The sequence below is a fragment of the Lepisosteus oculatus genome, chromosome 8 (genome assembly GCF_040954835.1).
Source record: "Lepisosteus oculatus isolate fLepOcu1 chromosome 8, fLepOcu1.hap2, whole genome shotgun sequence".
Classification (NCBI taxonomy): domain Eukaryota; kingdom Metazoa; phylum Chordata; class Actinopteri; order Semionotiformes; family Lepisosteidae; genus Lepisosteus; species Lepisosteus oculatus.
In genome coordinates this window covers 2,226,099-2,249,600 of record NC_090703.1, presented here as the reverse complement: position 1 = coordinate 2,249,600, position 23,502 = coordinate 2,226,099, and the positions used below count along the sequence as shown (strand labels likewise).

General features: G+C 39.7%; 1 protein-coding gene across 4 annotated transcripts in view; it reads right to left on the bottom strand.

Annotated features, from left to right (window-relative positions):
• Nucleotides 1–516: 516 nt before the first annotated feature.
• The window catches only part of adck1 (aarF domain containing kinase 1), a 152,651-nt gene continuing 129,665 nt past the window's right edge, over nucleotides 517–23,502 (bottom strand). For all 4 annotated transcript variants that reach the window (XM_015350419.2, XM_069192976.1, XM_015350420.2 and 1 more), the window contains 2 exons: nucleotides 6,763–6,956; nucleotides 517–1,002 (listed from right to left, as the gene is read on the bottom strand). In XM_015350419.2, coding sequence (XP_015205905.1) covers nucleotides 834–1,002; nucleotides 6,763–6,956 — 363 coding nt within the window. In that variant the 3' untranslated portion in view covers nucleotides 517–833. The remainder of the gene's footprint in view (nucleotides 1,003–6,762; nucleotides 6,957–23,502) is intronic.

The window sequence follows — 23,502 nt, the reverse complement described above, 5'->3', positions numbered from 1 at the left end:
TCTTAACATTACAACTTATAGAAAATACAAGAATGTCAACATATGTTGATTCAACATATCTGATTCAAACCAAAACCTATCAAATGACAAATGTAATTCCTGCAATTACACAAGGATAGCAACAAGTTCCAATACTGAGAGAGACTTCGATGGTATAATACTGCAGAAGAATAACAAAGATCCTCAAACTTTTAAAGACAATCTGGGTCATTTCTAACCCTTCTTACATTCTTATAAAATTTAACCTCTACAGTGTTTGTCTTATATTTTTCCTTAAGGTATATGGTTAAATGTGTATTTAATTGCAGATCAATTAAAGCCAAAAATAAGTTTAACAGTTTTCCTTTCTTACTGTATATAGCTAAGCAAAGTAATCAAATTGATTTCTGCTATTTTACAATATGATAACAAATTATGATATGATAACGCATGTAAGTTACTAATTTGTAAATCCTTAATGATGAAGTGCAAAATAAACCAACGATGATGAGCCATTTCACATAGAATACAGACGTGTAAGCAAAGGTTTTTATTATAATTGCTAAATGTTACTTAATAATGCAGTTACATAGTCATAACACTTCAGAAAAACAGTACTGAAAACTATTAAATGACCAGTGTCATTATCATAACAAATACTGCAGATCTGCATAGGAAAAAATATTTATTCAGACAGTGCATTTCAGTACATGATGAGGGAAAGCCACAGTTCAAATTCTGTGTTTTGGAAAGTACAAATAGTGAGGTAAAGTATTAAAACAGTCTGTGAGAGCAGTTAGAATGGAGGACTGTTTCCTGGAACAGAAAAACATACACTACAGTACCAGTCTGACTCAATGCACATAGTGAAACAGGCACATCAAGCTAACGATCCATTTTCCTAGTGTTGAACCCCTAATCCTCAGAAAGAGTTCATATACATCGATTTGCCAGAGGGTGAATGTTTCCGAGAAGGTAATTTTCATTCTTCTGTATGTGGACACACATTTATTCTTTTTATGCCTGTGATACAGAGAGAAAAGAGAGAAATTTAGGGGAGAATCTTCACTAACACGTTCTGTCACTAGGCTATGTAGCACTACTGTCAATCAGACCTTTGCGCTTTAGTAGATAGGTCAGTAGGGAATAAAACCTTCCTCGATATTTGAACATGCAGTCAAAGGTAAACTAATGATACCTCCTAATCGTTTACTTTCTTCAGCTTTCTTTAATACAGTAGCATGCACTCCTCTCTTGAGCTGCATTCTGGGGTTAAAAAAGTTCTGGAAACCTAGTGCTAATGTCACTTAGAAGCATCATATCAAATCATTTCCTTAATAGTGTAGCACTCGCAGGTTCACATGGGTATGCACCCCTGCTGCTGCTGCCTTAGGTCAGTCCCCCACCGCTGGGGACTCAAACCCAGGCCTCCGGCATCACTCAACAGGGATCCAGCCAGCTGAGCTAAAGGGAGATCTCCCTTCAACCCGGCGGCTGAGGTCCCTGCTATCCTCAGGGAAGGGTGGTGACGTCACCATGCTGGTAAGCCGGCTTCCACAGACTGTAATACGGCGGACATTACAGGTTGTTTGAGCCGGCTTACCAGCGCGGTGATGTCACCGCCCTTCCCTGTGGATAGTAGGAACCTCAGCCACCAGGCTTAAGGGAGATCTCCCTTTAGCTCAGCTGGCTGGATCCCTGTTTAGTGATGCCGGAGGCCTGGGTTTGAGTCCCCAGGGGTGTGGGGCTGACCTGAAGCAGCAGTGGCGAAGGCGTATACGCATGTAAACCCCAGAGTGCTATGATAGTATTAAAAACTATAAAATACATAACATGACTGAACGAAGATGGTCTTTAGGGGGTTATTTGTTAAGCTTTAAGAATTGAACATGGAAAGAAATATTCTTTATCTTTACAAATTCTGAACATGAAATTCAATGCAATATAAAATAAAGAAATGTGTTTTTCTCATTAGTATTGGTAATTTGACTTAGTGCTTACATTTTGATATTCAGTGTGTTTCTTTGATTTCTTGCTGCACAAGTATTATTTGGTTACATGACCTCTTTCAGAATGGAAATAGTCTCCTTGTCCTGATACAGTTTGTTAAATATTGTGGTTGCTAATAGCTCTGTACTTCAAGTATCTGTCAGGTAGGGCCTTAGATTGACAACAAGGCAGATTTTCAGGACTGTAGATTTTTTTTCATGTGGTAAGTGGTTAAGGCATCACTAAGGCTACAAAAAAATGATGTATCACAGAACTGACTGATTAAAATCATGCCCTGTATATACAGGTTTGATCTGAGTAGACCCTCGCTTTAGGCTAGAAAGTTTGTGTTGACTCAGATCTTCAAAATGACAACAATAGCTTAAAATTAGCATTTTAGGCCTCTTGGATTTCTTCAGAAAACAGACAAAAACATACAGTAATTTTAATAGCAAATTGTTTGTGCACAATTTTCCATACAATGTTAATATTTTTACTTTCAGTTATTGTACCAGAACCCTTTACTCAGGTTTTTATTTTAGGGAAGAATATCATCGATTTTCCAGTGATTCAATGGAGTTTCAACATATATTATTAGCAAAACAATGCTTCTTTTCTAATAGATTCTGGAGTAAAAGTGAAATTAGCTAGTTTGGAAATAGTTCATTTGGGAAAGACATAAACTCAATTGAATAACTTATCTATTTAATGGAAATGAAATCAGAAAAAGCCACATGCTTTTAATCCCAGGAGGACAGAACAATGATTTCAGTTGAAAGAGCAGGTTTGTGTAGCTGTGTGTTAAAACATCACAGCCCAGGAGGGCCTGTGCTCACTTTGTCATGTTCTACTATGGCTCAGAATAAAAGCAAGGGGACTGTGACAAGGAAGTAATGCAAATCTGATGTTTCAATGTGTCCGAGCGAATCATCCCTGCAGGCTGGACAGGGGAAGGAGTGGGAGCTCCGTGACTGACTGCTGGAGGAGAGGAGGAATTCCCTCGTTCCTCTGCACGTCCAATTGCCAGAAGAATTAGACCCACTCAATATTTTAAAAATACATTTTGTATCTTGTCACAGTGTAAGACGAATGAATAAATTATAAACTCAGCTTTAAAGTTTATTAGCTTCTCTTGCCAGCTCAAAGCCAGGGATGCTCAGTGTTAGCTACTGTTTTGCATCATCCAGATGAAATAAACCTCCGATACCCAGAGGTGGCGAGGCCAGCTGGACACACTGTACTGCATCACATTGCAGTGCTCTCTGCCTTGCCCTCAGCTCCAGCAGGCAGAAGACGCTAAGCGCTTTCATGTTTGCCAGGAAAGATGAGCCTGGTAGGACCCCTTGTTGATAAGGACCCAAGGCAGATTTCAGCTCCTGCAATGCGACTGCCGGAAGAGAAAGGCAGCGATGAGGAGTTAATTTGAGAACACATTCCTGCCACGTAGTGTCGTGGGAGACGCTTTCCTGCCTCCCATCTCTGAGGGGCCCGGAGCTGTCAAGGCAGGAGGAGGGGCCCGGCGCCCCAGCGCCCACTCTGTTGACTCTGCGCCGGCCTTCAGAAACATATTCAAATGCCAGGTCTTCCCAGGTCAATGACATGCACTGCCTGGTCAACGGAAGCCTAAAATTTGCATTTTATTATTAATGTTAAATACTAAACAGGAGGGCAACACATTTTAAAATACAACCTGGAGTTTAGGGGTCCACAAGATTTCAGGAGGTGATTTTTGCCTCTCTGTGCTCTCCTGCCTCGAACCAGCAGGCTGATTCGGACCCAACAACACTTCTCACAGTCACATTGCTGAACAAGAATACAACACCACCTCACACCGGGAGACTTTACGCTTTACAAGATTACTCCTACCAAAAAGAAAGGAAATCAGATTTGTAAATATGAAGAATGCTAACTGGGTGTTTGTGGGTTTGGATAAATCTAAACTAATACAAAACTGTCATCTTAATTAGACTTTTAATAATATAAACATAGTTTAAACAGCAGTTTAAAACTGACATAACCTTTCAATCTACCTCATATTTATTCTGAAGCTGTTCATAGCTAATTTGCTAGGTAAACAGAACTACCGAATATTAAAACCCCTCTGCAAAACATTAACACCACGGCCTGGTAATATATATAAATCTTAGAGGATGTATTTAATAGATTAGTACTGCTACATACTATTCTGCTGTACTTTCCATGTGATTCCCCTGGTAGAGTCTACAGTGTAACATTTATTTTATATTATCACTTCTCTCATTAATCTCCCCTTACTCTTTGTGACATTTGGGTCTGTTTGCACAACACGTTTACAAAAGTTTGCACATGAAAAAATCTCTTTGCAATGCCTTCTGCATATAATATCATGGGCTCATGCTAGAGCTCTCATTTTTCATATTATTTCGTCCCTGGTTTTCAAGAATCCTTGTGAATATAGTCCTTGATGAGGGAAGGATGAGAGGACCTCAGAAAATCTCAAAACACTCTAAGCGCATCATTACCATGAATTGATTTTTTTTCTATTTTGTCCCTGCATGACTTTCCTGCACTTTGAATGCTGACTTATAAATATATCCTTTTGAGATGCATTATGGTTTTAATTTAAGCAAAATATAGATTGGCTTGCCACTACAGAAACAGCACTCCTCAGACAATTTAGAAATGCCGGGAAGAACAATATATTGACAAAGCCAGAGTTTGGTTAGCTTTGCATTTGAAATCCCAAATATGTATTACATCTCATTTCTTTTACTAAAAGGTCTACCTCTCCTACAGCTCTGATGTATTAAAATACATGTCATGCCTCTATAAAGTGGTGAAATGGGAGGTCGCAAATGGGGTCATAAGCACTGCATTGTGTATCCTGCAACTACTGGGATTTAGTTATTATCTTTGCCAACACATACAGTGAGGATAAAAGATGAAGTGGGATACAGGTTTGCTTCTATGAGCAGACGCCTCGGTGTTTCTCAAACAGCTTGCTTTGTTTGTATTGAATTATTTTACAAACCACTGTGAGAAAAGGGTAAACATTAGAGCAGCTTCTCTGACTTGATTCAGTGATATTTCTCAAGTTACCCTCAGCTCGTAATAACTTGAAAGTGACCTGTAACCTCATTATCTGACACAGGCTTACTGGGCCTGTGCATTCCGCTGTGAGGGCCAGGTAGAAATCCATTATGCTGAAACAAATTCATAAACATCAAGTGAAGGCTAATAATTGAGAGGTAAGGAGTAAACCGGGGCACTTAAAAAGCTCATTCAAAATAAAGAGAAGATGGAAAAGATCTCTTAAGAGATTTGGTGGTGTTCAATATTTGCAAAGCACGAGAGGAAAAAATCATAAAAGATCATCTTTGTTGAGTTAGTGTTTCTTAAAAAAAAAAATTTAATTTGTGAGTTGCAACACCGAAAATACAGCAAAAAGGGCAAAGGGTTCATTTTGTCAGCAAAGGGCAAAAGGGTTTGCAGTAGGTATCCAGTATGAGAGCAAGTCTGTTCTCAAGGCCTGAGCTAAGAGCTAAGCCTCTGACTAGGAGGGTCTTCTAATGAGGCCAAAGTCACTTCAAGAAATGGAAGTAAAATTAATAACATCTTTAATCACAGCTGCAATGGCCAGACAGTGCATTTTCAAACTCTGTCAGGACAGTTTATAAGATGACATTTGCCTCAATTCATTAAGGCAAAACCTGCTATAACACCTGTCCTTATAACCAACCATTTAACATGAGCAAAAACACCTGTTTATCACCTTCTCACCTTTTGAAGTTGAAAGTGTCGAAGTGGCTGAGAAGATCTTAAGCAGGCTAAGGTGGGTGTGGTGTGCTATATACTGTATTAGAGTCCAGAGAGCAGTACAGATTTCCTGTGTCTTGTACTGCAGTTGAGGGATCAGACTCACCTGATGGTGCTAGCCTTGGTGCTGAAACCTTAATATGTCATGTAATTCTCCATAAATTCCAATGTACCAGATTTCAGTGCTTTTTAAAGGCTTGTTCATTTGCATCATGTGGACTACTGGAATGCACCTTAATTAAGAACTGCTGATGCACTGGCATTAGGTTTTCCGACTCAATGTGCCAAATCATCCAGTGCAGCGCAGAAAGTCTTTAAAGCAAGACAGTGTGATTGAATACTCCCCTGTCTGTTTCTGATTTTCAAGTGCAGATATTTCTTCATTAAAATGTTAGGAAATGTGTTTTTCCTTATCATCGGGGAAAGTGCAGTATCATCTCACTATTATCACACAGGTTTTGCATTCTTTGTGCTGGATCAACCTTTAGGGAATATTAATACAGATAACAGAATGTGAAAGTAGCTGTGGGTGTAAAGAAGACCAACCAAGGAATAATCTTGTGGTTTAAAATTAAGTTAAGTTGTGAAATCTAGAAACATTTTATTAATTTACTGCCAGCTGTTTTCTTAATATAAACACCTTTCATATTGCTTATATAAAAAATATATATATATTTATATTTTTTTAAATAATGGCACCCACACTTGCTATAATCAGTCACCACATAGTATAAAGTGATCGTTGTTTTTTTTCATTAAAAAATGTTCTTAATTAAGTTAACGGTGGCACGAATGAAGACTTTAAAAAAAAAACTAAAACAAGGAACAACAATGCAATGAACCAGACGAATTAAATACAGAAAGTAAAAAGACAAAGATGTAAGAATTGATTACGGTGCGCAAATGAATCGCTGAGATCATCAGCCTATAGCGGCCACTCTTTGACGGACTATAAGCAGGAAGTGTCACATTTAAAGAGCAGGAAAAGACGAGCCGTACCTGGCCAGCGCCCGGACGCAGCACCGGGACATGCTGATGAAGGAGCTGGCGCTGGCTCGGGTCTGGAGGGTTGTCTCGATGCCTCGCAGAAGGTCATTTGTCTTTAAAAGCAGGAGCATCTGGCGAGGCACCTTGTTTAAGAGCTCGCTGATCTGAGGTAGATACAGGGCAGCGTTCGTTCGGATCTCCACATCCTGAGCAGAATGAGATTAGAGGTGAAGTAAATGAAACCATCTTAATTATCTAGACTTCCCCATCTCATGCCGTAAAATGAATACACAAAGGAGGTTGTCATTGGAAGAGCTGGAATGCCCTTTCCGTTTCACAATGGGTATTTTTTCACAAGGAGAATTATAAGCGAATCATTTATGTGATACATTCCCCTGCATGATTAAGCATTTTCCAGGATCTGAGGTCATACAGTAAAAGTGTATGAGACAGTATCAAGAATCTTTACAAATGTTACTGACATTCAGAAAGCTCTTAAACGTACTCTCTTGTACGAAGGTTGTTACAATTTCACAGGACACTTAGAGATACTAGAGACTCTGACAAGCACATATCCCTTTTAAGCATTACAACAAGACAATGACACCGGTAGCCCTTACACTTGTGACTGTGCCGCATGCGTTCCTATAGAGTTTCTGATCCAGCTAATCTTAAGAGTGCTCTTTTCACTCACGGATGATGGCAAAATGCTGCTTACGGCAGAAAGGTGCTAACTGGCTCTTATCAGTCATAACTTCTTTCCTCCAAAGTTAATTGAAGTCTTAGTTTCTTAAATTCTATTTACAACAAACACAATAACAGTATATTGCAAATAAACAACTTAAACAAGAAATGTGAACACATTATTTCAAATTCTGAAATTTGACTAAAAGGTTAATAGGTTGTCCAACTGAAACTACAAACCATACAACAGAATTAGTTTCCTCTTGATATATACATTGATATATGATTTATTGCAGTTCTCTTACAAGTTAGTATTTTGTACTTTTATCAGGTTGAACCCTGCAAGAGCAGCTACTGAGTTTGCCATAGTGCCAGTGACTAGAATAATCTGCCTGGTGACCTGAATCCTCACCCTCTTATCTGAGGGCATTTTCAGTTGTATGATTTCTTTCACTGCTTTGTCTTCTCTGCAACATTAATGGAACCCTCTTGGACCAGGCTGTCATTGTAAATTAGAATTTGTTCTCAATAGACTCATCCATTTGAAGAAAGAAATATTATATCATATTAAAGAATCAATGATTCAGCAGATGTACTATTACTAAAAGTAAAGGAGCCCTGGCCAAAAACTGAGAAACGAATGGGGAAAAGTCCAAAACAACATGTGCAATATTGAAGAACAGAGATTCAAGAAACTATGCATTGTGAATCCCTAAAGTGATGTGCTTGCAAAGTACTGTTTGAAAATTAAAGAATTTATTAAAACAAATATTTAAATCTGAAAAGTACACAGAACTCATTGGCTGTGAGAACTGGGAAGTCTGTTTGATTAGTACCACAAGTATGATTTGCCATAGGAGTGACTGTCCTTTCTAGTTATCTGTCCTCCTGTAATGTAGTTGGCTAGCAGGAATCAGTAATATTGTATAGTGTTTTTTTACCTACTGGTTGTGCATTGGTTATTTGCTCACAAAAAATACACTTGCAACAGCAACAAAACAATAGAAATAATGGAAACAGACATTTCCCTGCCCATGACAAAACCCGCCTCACAGTGCAAACAGTGAACATTTTGTTCTTTCAGCCAATTCTGTTTCTTTCAAGAATAAAGGTTAAATAAAGATTTAATTTCCACGTCTGTTTATAATGGTATTTCTCATTCGACTAGATTTAATTTCCCAATACCCTCAGCCAAGAAAGCTGCAGTGGCACACTTTTCCCAGCTGGGCTCTTTCTGTCACATCACATTTGAGCTGTACAAATAGCTATGCCCATCCTGTTTACTGCCCACCAATAACACGGCTTTCTTAAAGAAATACATCTCACTAATGATAAGACACCACCACTAGTCCTACCTCAAACAAACCGTCTTCTCATTTATTGAACATTTTAATGCTAATTCATTCAAAAAAAACCTCTTGAGTGGCTCACTTAACAGATCTGAAAAACTGAGAGCTGAGCTGCTGTTTTTTTCTGCTTGAACAGTGAGGGCCTGAGGCACAATCTAAAATAAATCTTTCTATATTACCTCCAATATACTGCAGTCAGTCAAAGCATAAGCAATTTTATTTATATATAATGCATTTGAATAGGCTACAGCAAAAAAATTGCTATAAATCTGTTTATAATACTTGTTCCCCTCCACTGTCTCTTAATACTATGCAAGTTTTAATTTTGCTCCGCAGTTTTCCCTAATCGTAGCCTTTCAACATTTTACAGCCCTCTTTATAAGCGAGTGATCACTGTTTCATTCTTTTTGCAAGCTAAATGCTTGGAACCTCCAGCTCAGGGTTAATGGACAATCTGCTGGAACAAGAGTCACACGTGAGCTGTGTTGTCGGAATACTGCTGAACCCAATCTGAACGCACAGACTCCTCTCAGCCCCGCGCATGGCTGTTTCACAGACACCTACGTGACTTGTGTCTGGTGTGGCGCTGGTGTGCTGCTCAGGCTGCAGGCGAAAACATTTCCACAGTGGCCATGCTCGCCGGTTGCTGGCTTACTGAACCTTAAAAGGCAGGGATTAAAGCCAGGTTTCAAAATGTTAACTGCTCAGAAGAGGTGCCCTGTACATTTGAGCCTCATTTTTTTTTTATCCAGTGTGTGCTGTTTATTAATTGAAAAATTTTACCATGAAAATATTCAGTTTTTCCCAGCCCCGTATATCAGAGCAACAACACATCAAACAAATTGTTACAAAACAAATAGTGTGACTACTGTCGACTGCAGGCAGCACAATAAGTTAGTCTGTGAAATGTCGATTAGGAAGAAGATGGTTGCTTGGTTTTGCTTTTGCAGCATGACTGTCCTCTGCCTAGAGCAGCTGGACCAGCAGACCACATGCTGCCCTTAACAGCAGGTGGGAAGGATGAGATCCAGCACGTGCCTTGTGCCCGCACTGATTCACCAGTTGGGACTGTGGAAAATCATGCTGAAACTGTTTGCCCTCCAGCCAATGACAATATCTACATTCGGAGATTACTGCTACTGGCGCAAGTCTGATGTTTTCCAAACAGTGGGCTGGCATTGTAGGAACTGAGCATGTGTCCAAAGTCAGGCAAAAGGAAATTAGCCTAGAAATGGCTCAGGAGACAACAGTTACAATGACATCCCTCTGATAACCTGGAGAGTAGAATTTAAGAGGCAGAGGACATGTGCACAAGAATACTGTACGGTTATAAATTGTGGACTCGCATCAGAAGACATAAAAAGCATCAAATTAACTAATGGTGCTTTCAGCTGTTGACCACTGTGTGCACAATAGCACAAATAGCATAAGCACTGTGAAACAAAAAGGAACAGAGGATAGTGTAGCTATGAGGCTATGTAACTAATGTAGCTATTAGTATTCGAGTATACAATAGGTATGCTAATAAAATAAAAAGAACTCAATGTCTTTTCTTTCTCATAATGTCCAAGGTGAGCTTCTTGTTTTCTCTGTTTTTGTTTTTATTTAAATAGGTGAAGAGGAAAGCCTTTGAGCAGCGAGAAACAGGAAGCACAGTGTTTCCTGAGCACAGTGGAGCAGAATGACAGGCCAGCGCTCAAGCCCCTGCTTAATGAGGCTCTGGGATGGGCATGTTCTGCATGCAGTCGGGAATCACACAGTCTGGCTTAAGGGAAATCAGATCTTCAGAGAGAAGAATGGCATCTTTGCCAACCAGAGGAAGGGCTGAAGGATACTGCTATAAAGTCCATCACACTTGTGCGCTGATTCAGGTACTGCACCGTCAGCAGTCTTTACATTGAGAATCTTTAACATGCATCACAACCAAAAACACTGATACATTTCTGTTTTGTCAACAGCACCTACTGAGTACGTGCATTACACATTTTTGTTAAAGTCGGGATGTGCCAATAAGTCTCATATTTATTATTTTTTATGATGCTTTTAGGACACAAACGAGGAGTCGCACATTTTGTTCAGCCATGGGGTTAATGGCTGCAGTCTTGCAGGATCTGAGAGTTGGTGAAGTCCTGAGCATGTCCAGCCTTTTGATTTCTGGCAGGTGACCCAGTAAAAAAACATGGTTCTGAAGGACTAACCCACTATAGTTAAATGAAAAACAACGCATCACAGAGGAGAAGTACTGTAACATGGACCTCAGGATTACATTAACCTTATATTGCTTTCCCACTGCTACCTACTACTAGTGCCTGAAATTCATTTCTCAACCCGGCCTACTTAGCACTCATTCATTTCACCACTGGAAAAAACATTCACAACTGGAAATATACGTCATTAGCATTCAGGAACAGGGCTTTCCCATGGAGCTAACGACAGGGGTGAGATTGAAAAAGTGCAGCAGAATAAACAAATAGTACGAAATAAAAAACCCCACAGATCTCAAAGTGATTTGGAATCTTAAAGTACTGAAGGTTAATGGTACAAAATTCACAGACTCCAGGAATCCTCAAAAAGGAGGTGAAATAAAATATACATTATGCCCAAAATCTAAAATTAATCCTAAGTATCCTGTTCATTCAAAAACACTCACTTAGCAGTTCAAAAGCAAAGAAAGGAGAGACAGTCTGCATTAACTCTAAACTAAAGCATACTGTTTTTTAAGTACATACTATACACTGATATATAACTCTATTTATGGTTTTTATTTTTGTAGTAAAATGAGAAAGAGGACTCCACCCTTAACTGTGCCCTACTCAATATGAACATCTCTCCATGCTCCACTGCAGTAGTTTGTGGAAGCCCATTACACCTGGTAGGTTCAGACCTTGTGGGAGCTTCCTGGCCCATTAGAAATAGCCCAGTCCTAATAAGGACAACATTGGTCTGACATTTTAGTCTTAAAACTCAGACTTTAGTGTACAAACATTTATGTGATTGAGACATTTTACTAATTCAGCCCTTTCAACTGATATCACATTCTTATTCCCACACTTCAGTCTAACTCTGGCGTTTCTCAGTCTTCTCCATTGGTCTCAGACTTTCAGTGTGTACAATTCTGTGTGAATGGGCATGTTAATAAAGATAACACAAAATATATAATTACTGTTTTTATTCTATGAATATGAATACAAGACATTCATGCGTCAATTATCAGAAAGCCTGTTATTCCTAGAAAGGATCAAAGCACCTACACTACGATGGATAGTTGAGTATAGAATCCAGTCCATCGCAGGGCACACACACGGGACAACTTAGAAACACCAATTAACCCAGCCTGTACGAGTTCAGAACATGGAAGGAAATCAGAGCACTTGGGGAAAAGCCATGTGTAGAAGGAGAGACATGCAGCAGGTGCCCATGTCAGTGGTCAAACCCAAGACCCAGGATCTGGTGCATCAAGACACCACCTGAACACAAAAACAGCACTTCTAAAATTAACCTGATTAATTGTTTTATAATATTGGATTAATGTACAGTAAATGAAAGCTTTCCAGATATTCAGTAGTCCATTTAAAGTAGAACTGTATAACTAGCTTCTGGTTCCTGTTGGGATATTTCCTTATCCTGAAGAGGTAACATGATGTTCTCAGGGAAAATTGTCCTTAAAGTTTTTCCTAAAACCACTTTGTATTCACTTGGCTATTTTCAGCTTTCTTGTTTTGTGTAACAACTGGTCATTTACTTCCATGTCTCCCTACATTTCATAACTACAGTTGGAGTGCTATTACTGAAGAGCTTAGAAGCCATGTAAAAGCTGCATTTTCTATTTAATTTATCCTGTAATCCTCAAATCTCTATTCCTATAATTTAAGGAGGAGGATTAAAGGGTAAATTAAGTGGATTCAAGTTTCGTACTGGTTGTGTGGAATTTAGGGGTTCAAACATTAAGAATTTTAATTTAAAATGTTCTTTATTAATGGCAACTATTTGTGAGTCATGAACCCTGAGTTTGGGAAACCATCCCACCTCTCTTTGCAGTTGTTCCTTATCAACTCCTCTACAATCCTCCATTTTTACAAACCACAGAAAACAAAATCAAAGGGATTTTTTCCCCCAGGATTTTTCAGCTTTGTCTTTAAGAAATTGCAGCACCCCCTGGAACAATAACTTATCAGCTAGGTGTTGCTCTGCTGAGTTCACTCCGGGCCGTTTGCTTGCGATACAGGCCTGTTCCATCGTATTGAACTCAGCTCAATTTAGGATTACTCTGATGTTCTGCATCTATTCATATGTGGTCTTACATAAGAATGTTATTTCAGTCCCTAAACAAACAAGTCTCATCCTCATTCACATTGTGAGAGAATCTCTGAGCATTTGAAGAATTGGATGCACCTTAACCCAGAACTATTTTGCTGCTTTGGTTTTCTCTTTGTCTAGCTAATGTTTTGTTGTTTTTCTTGTCGTGTGTGTTATTTGCTGTTGATTAACTCATTACAGGTTGCTCTTTCAGATATAAAAGTCCCTTCATATGATAAGGCTCATGGAGGTGTATCTGTAGTATAATTGTCACTGATTGCAACTCCCCATCACTGCCAACTTGTTTCGTTGACTGTTACCACCTTGTTCTCTGATCTCTTCAGACCTCTGGAGCTGAGCAAGGCTGGGCCTGGTCAGTACTGAGATAGGAGATGTCAAAAGAAAACCAGGCAGCTGCTGGAGGTCATGGTGGTTGACCAGCAGATGACACTCTGTTCCATCTGAACCAGGATTTTCAAACCAGTTCCCCCACTATACAGTAGCAACTGTTCTGTGCGAGGTGCAGTGCTTCATATGAAATATTAAACTGAAATCTTGACTGGCTGGGCCATGTCAAGGCAATGTTTATAAAAGCAGGGGTGTCACCCCAGTGTCCTGCCTAAATCCTGCCTTTGCTTGTACTGTAGCACCTTGTCTCACTGAAGCTCCCCTTAATTCAATTCCTCACTTTATTCCGACCTGATGTTCTCATAGTGAGGCGCCCAAAATTGCAACAGCATTTCATTCTGTCCCTTTCGTACTGAATCATGTTTTGCATTACCTTGGAATGAAAAGCATGATATACTGTAAATACAATCAATTACATTTATTACATTTTTAAACTTTCATATCCCTTTAAGTCCTTCTATCTTTTCCACATTTAAACACAATCCCACAAACAATGAAAAAAGCCTTTAGACACGGTTGGACATTTTGTTTGGACAGGCCCCCTTAAGTCATTCGCTCAGATGAACAAATGATCAATGTCTGATCAACAATGTTGAGTTACTGTACTTTGGCCTAAGAGACCTGTGGACCACCCTACTGGCACTGAGACAAACAAAGACCCTCCTCGTGACAAAACTTAATGAGAAAGGTGCACTGGTGCTGACGACACGACTGTATCTGCACTGACTCCTCTGAGGGGCTGTGATGAGTGAATAAGTGCCAATCTGCAGTAGTCACGAGACGCGTGAGATTACATGTAAGGAGCCAGGCAGTGAGCCTTGCCTGTCAAATTCAGATTGATTGCTACTTTTGCACCTGCATACTTGATGAAAAAGCAACTCTGTGCTTGGGGTTGTCGGAAAGAAAAGAGGACTTTGGGAGTTAAGGGAACACTGAGGAAGTCATTGCAAGCAAATCTCCTCTAGATGCAGTCTGGCCACATAACTGAATGTGGATGATTTTGTACTAGCTTAAAAGCAAAAATTAGCCTTCATTTTTCTGTCATATCTGATTTTTATAGGTTTTCAAAGGACTCATGATAAAAATACATTTCTTATACCAGTCATCCCAGGGCTAATCATAAAAAACTTTCACTCCTGGCCTTACTATGGCTTTGTCAAAGACAGAAAATAGGTCGATCCACTTTAGCTCAGATTTATCTGCATTCTTGGTACACCTACTCCTGTGCAGACCCTTGTAGAGGAGAAATATATTCCTCAGATGCAACTATGCACATAAGCCAGGCCTTCACAATACACATGTATGGCTGACTGCACACCTGACACCCATGCAGTGATTTGTGATATGGCTGTATGGGATCTATTTAAGGCTGTCTAGTAAATAGCAAGGGTTGAAGGGAATTCAAAATAGAAAATGACTTTGTGGCTATCAGTGAAACAGATTTGCAAGAAGAGAAAGACTTTGTTTTCCCACATGCTGTTACTTAGCACTGTTAACCAGCATTCCAGCTCTTCACAGCGATCTGTCCCAAGACTAGGCTTTCTAACCACCTCCCATTTCTTGTACAGATGTCGGTGTTATCATATTATTTCTAAAGGATTTCACCTGAAATCTAACACTTTTTCCTTTGCCACCCAAAGAAGGCTCAACAGCCAAAACGTTGTGTTTCCTTTCTTCTCTTTTCAGCAGGGGATAAACCTGTTACTTGTTCCTATACTTTAACTTATATTCCTGGATCTTCTGATACATTTAAAATGTTACTAAGACAAACATTTAGGCACAGTTTCTGTAGCTCCAGGAAAATGTCTATGCTTAAGTTTGCTTTTTTTAGCCACGTAATAAATAAGCTATGTTCTTTTTGTGAGTACGGGAAGAAACAGAAGTGTTCTATATTTATAACAGAATTTGGTGTGGTGACTAATCCTTTACACATCAGAACTCCTTGCTATAACTGCTTACGCCAAGTCAGCTGCAATCTTTAAGGAAAGCAGCTGTTTTCAGAAAGGCTGCAATTCTTATATTAAAACTTACCAGTACAAGGTTTCATTTAAGGTTATCCATTTGGGAAAATGGAGAGAGAAGAGAAAATGTATAACATTCTTCTTTTTTAAAACTTTGAAGATAACCTTGAATAAATTCACCAGTAAATCATAGTTACTTATCTCTATCTAAAATCTGACACACCATTGCAAAAATGTTGAGTGCATTACATACAGTACTTGGCAAAACATGCATGTGTTGGCTCTGTGTTGCCTGTTTGTTCGGGACTGGGGATGTTTCACATCAACATTTTTTGAAGCCCTGCATTGCTCTGCAGTGCCTCCTCTAGGGAGAAGGACCATTAAAAATCATAATACTGATCATCCCGGACAATACAACAAATGACCTAATATAATCTCCTCTCCCTTGGGACAAACGCAAGCCCAATTACAGGAGCAAGAGTCTATTCTTCCTACTTTACATCCCCATTATGGTACACAGTGAAAGGATTCAAGCCCAGAGCCATTTCTTCCTGCTTCCTCTGCGTGGTCTGTGAACCTTGTTGAGGTAGAGAGACTGGATGGCCCATAAGAAAACTAATCTACAGTAACTAAGTACCATGAATACGCCCTTCCTGAGTGATGCAATGAGCAGGGAGAAAAAATATAATTATTTATTATTATTATGATACAAAATAAATACATTAAAAACATAAAATAATGAAAAAACTAACATTCCATTTTTTACTACCTCCAAAACTAAGCTCAATGAATGCATCGTAGAAGGGCTGTAGGTGGAAACCTGAAAACCTTGTTTCCCAGAAAGCAGTGTGGAATGATTTGCCATTCTTGGTCACCTGACCAACTGGGGGAAGACAACTGGTGAAAATGACAGTTCAAACCAGGAAGCTCCTACACGTTCGTCCTTCAGATACTTTCCTGCTCTGTTCTCCATCAGAGACTCCGTCACCCAGCCCATAATGAATCATCACACTTAAAAAGAAAATATAATTTATAAATGGAGAGAGCAGTTTATTTTTAATTTAAATTGTTCTTTTTTATTAAAAAAATAATATTTCATTAATATAGTGATTGTTGGTATGTATAAAAGAATATATTTTACCTTATTAAAAAGAATATAAAAGAATTTCCCTGAGACACTAAAATATATGATGGCTTCCTGGAAGTCTGGTTATAAACATGATAATGCATTTTGTGGTCACAGTGGTATGTTTTGTTACAGTGCTCACACACTGATAGCATCCAGAACAGGAGCATAATACAGTTCAACGTGTTGTCTGACGTTCACAGCATACATGCAATTACTTTCTATTTCAATTTTTAACAGGCTGCTTGTCTTCACATGTCTCTGGCTTTGAATCTGACAGAGTGAATATCCAGGTACGCTGAGATCAAGCACTGCTCATTTTTGCCACTACTGTTCCAGACAACAAAGGCTTTCTGTTACTGCTGTTGTTTTTAATCACACACAGCATCCGCTGTATGTGAACTGTGCATGAGTTCAGCCCTCAGCATTGTCGGCTTAATTGGGAGACTGTGCCGTCTAGTGCTGTAACAAGTGCCAGACTTGAAAAACTTCAGACAGAATAATGATGTCTTTTATGATGATAAAAAAAAATCTGACATGAAGAGGGCAGCCTGGGTTCACAGCTGACCTTTTTTTTGTTGCATTTGGAGGAGTCAGCTTCAGTCCAGAATGACAGGCCCAACCACTTCAGCAATGTCTTGCACAGTAGGAGCCAGACTGTAACACGGATTCCCATGAAGAGATGAAGGCTTACATTGGTTAGAAAATGGCCCAGCAAATGTTCTATAATAAAGGCTAATTTATTTGAAAGTGATGGAACAATTGTGCAAGAGCCTACATTGCACTGTTCAACTGCTTCAAAATGTGTCTGTGTCGGGGGGGGGTAAATTTTTTGAGTTAACCTTTTAGTGTCAAAAATGTACGGTGCATTACTGTACAGTCAGAATCCATCAAAATGAATCTGCTTTTACCTCAGATCTTCCTGGCTTTCCTTATAGGCATTATCCCTGCTACAGATATATCATACATTATCCTTACTACAGATGTATCTGTCCATCCATTTTCCCAACCACTTTATAAAGTACAGAGTCATGGCAGAAGCTGAAGCCTCATTGAAGGTGAATGGGCGCAAGGCAACATGTACACACTGGACAGGACAGCGGTCCATCACAGGGCAGACACACCCTGTACACCCTGGACAGGACGCTGGTCCATCACAGGGCAAACACACACTGTACACCCTGGACAGGACACCGGTCCATCACAGGGCAGACACACCCTTTACAGGACACCGGTCCATCACAGGGCAGACAAAAGACATATTGATATATTAGTCCCAGTTGCCTCCTGATTACCCTGATGACCCTGAGCTCAATCTGAGCTCCTCTGGCTGGCTCTGTCCGATGTCTCTACCACAAGAGTACCACCTCCGTCTGTGGAAGAAGATTAGCACATTGGTTCTGTGACACAGGCCAATAAACTGCTCTTAAATGGACTGGAGGGCAATATACCAAAGTGTGATCTGGGCATTTGTGGCTACTGAAGTTAGGGTGATCAGTACAGTGATCAAAGGGAATGCTCAGCAAGTAGTACCAGAGCGCAGGAATTTAATGGGGGCCCATTAACAAACTAAGAACTCTTTCTTAATGGCACTGTACCATTCTCCCTTATGGAGTGAGAACAGAACTGGACACTCAATTCTTATTTGCATTCCTGCAGCCGCTATGTCCTGGTCCAAGTCTCGACACCGGGGGCTGTTTGAATGTGATATGTAATGAGCAGGGCACGTTCTCTCAGCAGTGAAAATACATCTCCAAACCTGGCTTACAGCTGCCCTGAGAGACTGGACTGGAATGAGTGGGAAGTTCCAGTTCTAGCTCATCTGATGGCCCGTCTGGACAGACCGACAGCACATCGTCAGCCTCTCGAGTAAGCTCCAAGAGACTGGCATGATATGCATGAAGTGTAATCACCCTGTCAGATCTCTCCACCTCAGGATCCACACCATTCAGCCTCTTCGTGATTGCAAATTTTGATGCTAAAGTTGGGAGTGAGGCATGTAACTTATCTCCTGGAGTAAGTGCCAGTAATTGAGCTTCCCCAAATGTAATGCTGATGCTGCCTGGAGCAAAGTCCCAGCATAGATAATCCTGCTCTCAGGTTGAATCCATACTGATATTTTTTCAACTGCTTAGATCTTCCTCCCAGATTTAAAAGGAAGAATATTCTATGGCTTAGTCTGCCCCCCCAGCTGTCTTCTGATTAACCTGACAACTCAATGCCCTCCAACCCCGCCTCCTCGTGCTCTCAGGCCCTGCCTCCTCATGCTCTCAGGCCCTGCCTCCTCGTGCTCTCCGGCCCCGCCTCTTCATGCCCACCAACCCCGCCTCCTCATGCTCTCAGGCCCTGCCTCCTCGTGCTCTCAGGCCCCGCCCTCCTCGTGACCTCAGGCCCCGCCTCCTTAGCTCCCCCTACCTGGCTCCACCCCAAATACCGTTTCCATAAATATTGATTTCAGCCGACTGTACAACTTCAGTTTCATTGTTGATAAAACAATTTGTTATTTTCTTTTCTTTTTCTTGCTTCTTGTTCAAACCAAGCCAGAGTTTCCTTAATTTAGGATGAAAAATTATATTCTCATTATCATCAATGTTCTTCAAAAGACATCCTTATTTTTTGTGGACATTAAAAAATAAGTTCAAATCCAAGGCAAAAGTCCATTGCTTAAAGATAAAAAATAAAAAGATATTTCGGAAGTTATTTATTTAAATTAATTACTTGGATTATCAAGGGAAATGCTTTCTGTCCTGTTAACTTCCTTAACTAGAAACCCTAGTAAGGTAAAATGTACATTCATTTGGATTTAGAAGGAAAGGGGTTAAATCTTCACATTCATTACCTTCCTGAGCCTAGAGGGTCTTAATTTTCACTTGACATTCATTGGCTCAAAGCTCAGTAGTTACTCTTTTCATTTTAGAATAAACTCAATTTTAGATAACAGACACAGTGCTAACAATGAGAATATGATTGTGGGCCTAACTGAGCCTCCAGAGGTAAAGGTGTTTGTTCAATTGAACAGTTCTTTCTCCTCCATCAGACTGAGGAGATAAATTTAAAAGAGAAACTTTCAGTTAGCTTAAGGAATGACAGAATGAGAAGGCAGTGTGGAGGGGAAGACCCCTGGGATCATACAAGCAGTTTTTCCCATCACAAGCCCGTTTCTCCCTTTGATCTGATTAAAAATGAATTAATATATTTCAAGCATTTGTATTATAGCAATAAACTGTGTTTTATATCAAACTGTAAGCTTGCAGGTGTAGTAGTCTCTGGTATCTCTGGTAAAGCAATGAAAGAAATTGTTATATAACCCCTGGACCCCCTACATCTCAGCCAGGTGTTGCACACTTTATCTTTATCTAACCTCTTAGAGACACTCCCTAGTTACCTACAGCTGTAACGATATTCTATACACACAAAAATAATAAAAAATTGTGTTCTCAATACACTATGAGAACATTAAATATATATCCATTATTCACTTTTGCTGCCTAACATCTTACTTAACTGCACTGACAACAGAGAAAGTGAGAGGCAGACAAGGCCAGTATCCACAATGGAGGAAGTAATTGATTACAGTGATCAATTCAAGAATGTACAGTAAGAAGGCCAAGGCATGCACAGACTCCCCAGTCCATCAGACTTTGCTCAGCTGAATGGTAAACACTACACATGAAATATATTTATCCACAGTTTGAGCCACTTGACTTCGAAGGTACACGGAATGACAGAATAACGAAAAACTGTTTGGACGCTTTACAAATAATTGCTGAAGTCTCTCAGTCTGCGTGACACGACAGTGACATAAGTGACTGGAGGCTGCGAGACTCTTCTTCTGGTGTTCGTGATCAGAAAGATATGAAAACAGGCCTAGGGACTTTCCACTGGGACCTCTTAACAGCGCAAAATGAGATTGATCTGTACACTATATCCCAGTGTAATAACTGCTGCGTGGTTGTAAAGCACTGAGAAGCTCTGACATCAACCTCTCTGCTGCAGTCAGACTGTATTGTGTTTACTGTGCAACACTATCCTACCCACTTGAATGAAAAATGCACTTCACAATACACAGCATCCACTCATGTCAAAACACACTCTAGCCCTGATGCACTCTTTAATTTTGAATTTTGGTCAGAATAGGTGAGTGGCGGTTATTACTGATAAGATAAATCCATCTGAATTGTCCTCCTTTCAGAATGTGATATGAAACATACAGTACTCCTCCTAGCTTTCCATGGCTTATGGTATTTGAAATTCGTGCCTCCAGTGCATGAGGAAAAAGACTTTTTTATATTCCTTAAGGATGAAGGACACCTACTGTATAGTGGACACTGGAGGAACAAGGCTGTTCTGGGTCACACAGGGTCACAATTGTGGCCTTCTAATGCTTGGCTTTAATTAGGAACCATAACTAGCAATTCCTGCAGAATAAGACATTGAAGCTAATGCATAAGCATGGTATAATTCAAGGCATTTAAATAATCTGAAGCATGTTACACCAATGAGGAAAATTGTGGATATGCTTCCTAATAATTAATTTAATGTGTTATGAAGCCACCTGAAATTATTGAATACGTTTTATGGTTTTGCGACTTTCTTACAGTAGTAAATAGGCTCTTAGTTCTCTCTCTCTCATCACCCCTCACTGTGATGCACTTGCTCTGTCTCTGAAAAATTGTTCACTGCCCCCTGGTTACAATCATCCCAAAAATTCATGTAGTGGGTAACTAGGCAACAAAGCTCTATATCCAACTTTTTAAAAAATTAATTACTGTTTAAATTTTCACTTTGAATAAATATTATGAGGCTGCATTTGAATGCTAACGGAACACTGTAACAACTGGTTCCTCATTTCATTAACTAATAATTAGTAGGATGAATGTAACTTCTCCAGCTGTAGCTTCACAACACTTAGGTTAGTTCAAATGCAAAACAATCATTCTACCAAACCTTTCTAGCCTACCTGGTTAATTATATGGACACTTTTGCAAGTGAATGTAAAAAAGTACAACTGGCTGTCAGATCGGTGCATTGATTGTTTGCACACAACAGAGCTTTAGGTCTTACCAACTGATTACAGTCCTAATGAACTGGAATATCGCTAAGTAAGATAGCATTCAATTAAGCCTGTGTACTGAAACAGTTGACCTCCGCACATTTAACAGATGTGCTCCAAAATAACTAAATGGCTTTGATGTCACTTCAAGTCATTCATGTACAATTACAAGTACATCATTATCCAAAGAATAAAAACCCACATTTCTCAAATTCATACACATCTTTTCCAAAAGTCCATTTGCTCAGGGTCTGCTTTTCACTTGGATTTATTTAAATTCCAGTGCTCCAGGAATTTGATTTGATGTACTGATTGAAACCTCCCTGCAAATTGCTTATGTTTCAAAAAAACTGAAAGAGCTCTACAAGACAATGATGTAGAACACGAAACAAAATGCTTTCTGTGCGAATTAACCAGCATCTGAATGAACTAAACACTGCACTTTATGCATTCCCAGCAAGAGACCTGTAGAGATACTGTACAGATGTCTGGACTATGCCTTTGGGTAATAAGTTAAACAGTGGTTTCTTCTGCTGTCAGGTGACATTCTTAATGAATGAATGACTCAACATGTTCTAGTGAAGAAGATCAAGAAGTCTGGTCTCCAGGAGAGCTGTAGAATGAATTTCTTATCCAGATGTTTTTTTTTTCACTTCACTTTCAGCTCTTAAAGCCGGTGTGAAACGCAAAAAAAGGTTCCTATTACAGGCGCAATACCAAGCAGTGTTTAAAAAGTAATATTTATATCATCTTGACATGCAGTGAGAACACTCAGTCAGGAGACTCTGTGGAAATCAACATTACTCACTTGTACTAAAGTCTTGTACAAATGGGAGCAGCTGTACAAAGTGACTCTGTTCACCACTTTGAACCTCCAGTAATAGAGAAATAGGGTACTAATAAATGCAGTCGTATGAAATACCATGTTACTATTAACCAGAGCTTTTACACAACCAATCACAGACGAGAACCCATGGAGAGACACTCAGCATTAAGCAGTTAAGAAGCGAATTACCACAGGACTTGACTGGTAAATTACAACACTACTATGGTGCATACTAATGTAATAATGGTCATCATCATCATCACCATCCTTCATAATCGATTGTCAAATTATCAAACCAGAAGGGTCAATGAAGCAAATCCTAATGACCCAGTGACTACGGTAGTTTCTATGAAAAGCCAATCTCAAAAGGTTCCACTTCCTCTCTCTACACTTATGTTAAGCCGCGCTGATAGGATGCAAAAGGTGGCTTTTTGCAGTGAAGCAAAAGGCCTTTATCACGTAAAGCATACAATAAACTCTGGTGCTTAAAGTTAACTTTGCCGCCAATTAGGAATTAAAATACAAAATGAAAATGACTCTTCAACGAGATCAGGGGATGCGATGCAAGGGTGAGGCCAGGCAAACTTTGCACAGAACTGAACTGAAAAATAACCCCAAGCTTTTAAACAGGCTGCAAACTTCCCACTCACCAGACGGAATGATCGTCAAGCCATTCAGCCACAATCTTATGCTAGTCAATCATCCAGCCAAGCCTGCTGGGAAGGCAGACACAGACACAGGGTTAAGGTGGAAGTAAGTCCCAGCACACCTGGGAAGAGCAAGCAATTAAAGTAACAGAGGCAAAGATGGCTGCAATGCTTGTCTTAAAGTATTAAGTGTGCAACGCTTTCTAAAGCAACATTTGATTTGGTTAATAGCAGCCAATTAAATCTTGAAGACATGTACATGGGAATCATGAATGATGTCTATGAAGTGGAACCAGGGCACTGTGAAGCCTACAGAATGAGGGGCTATGGTGGGGAGCTATACGAATATCAGCAGCAAAGGACTTAAATTATATTGTCTGTAACTCTGTTGTACTGGGATTA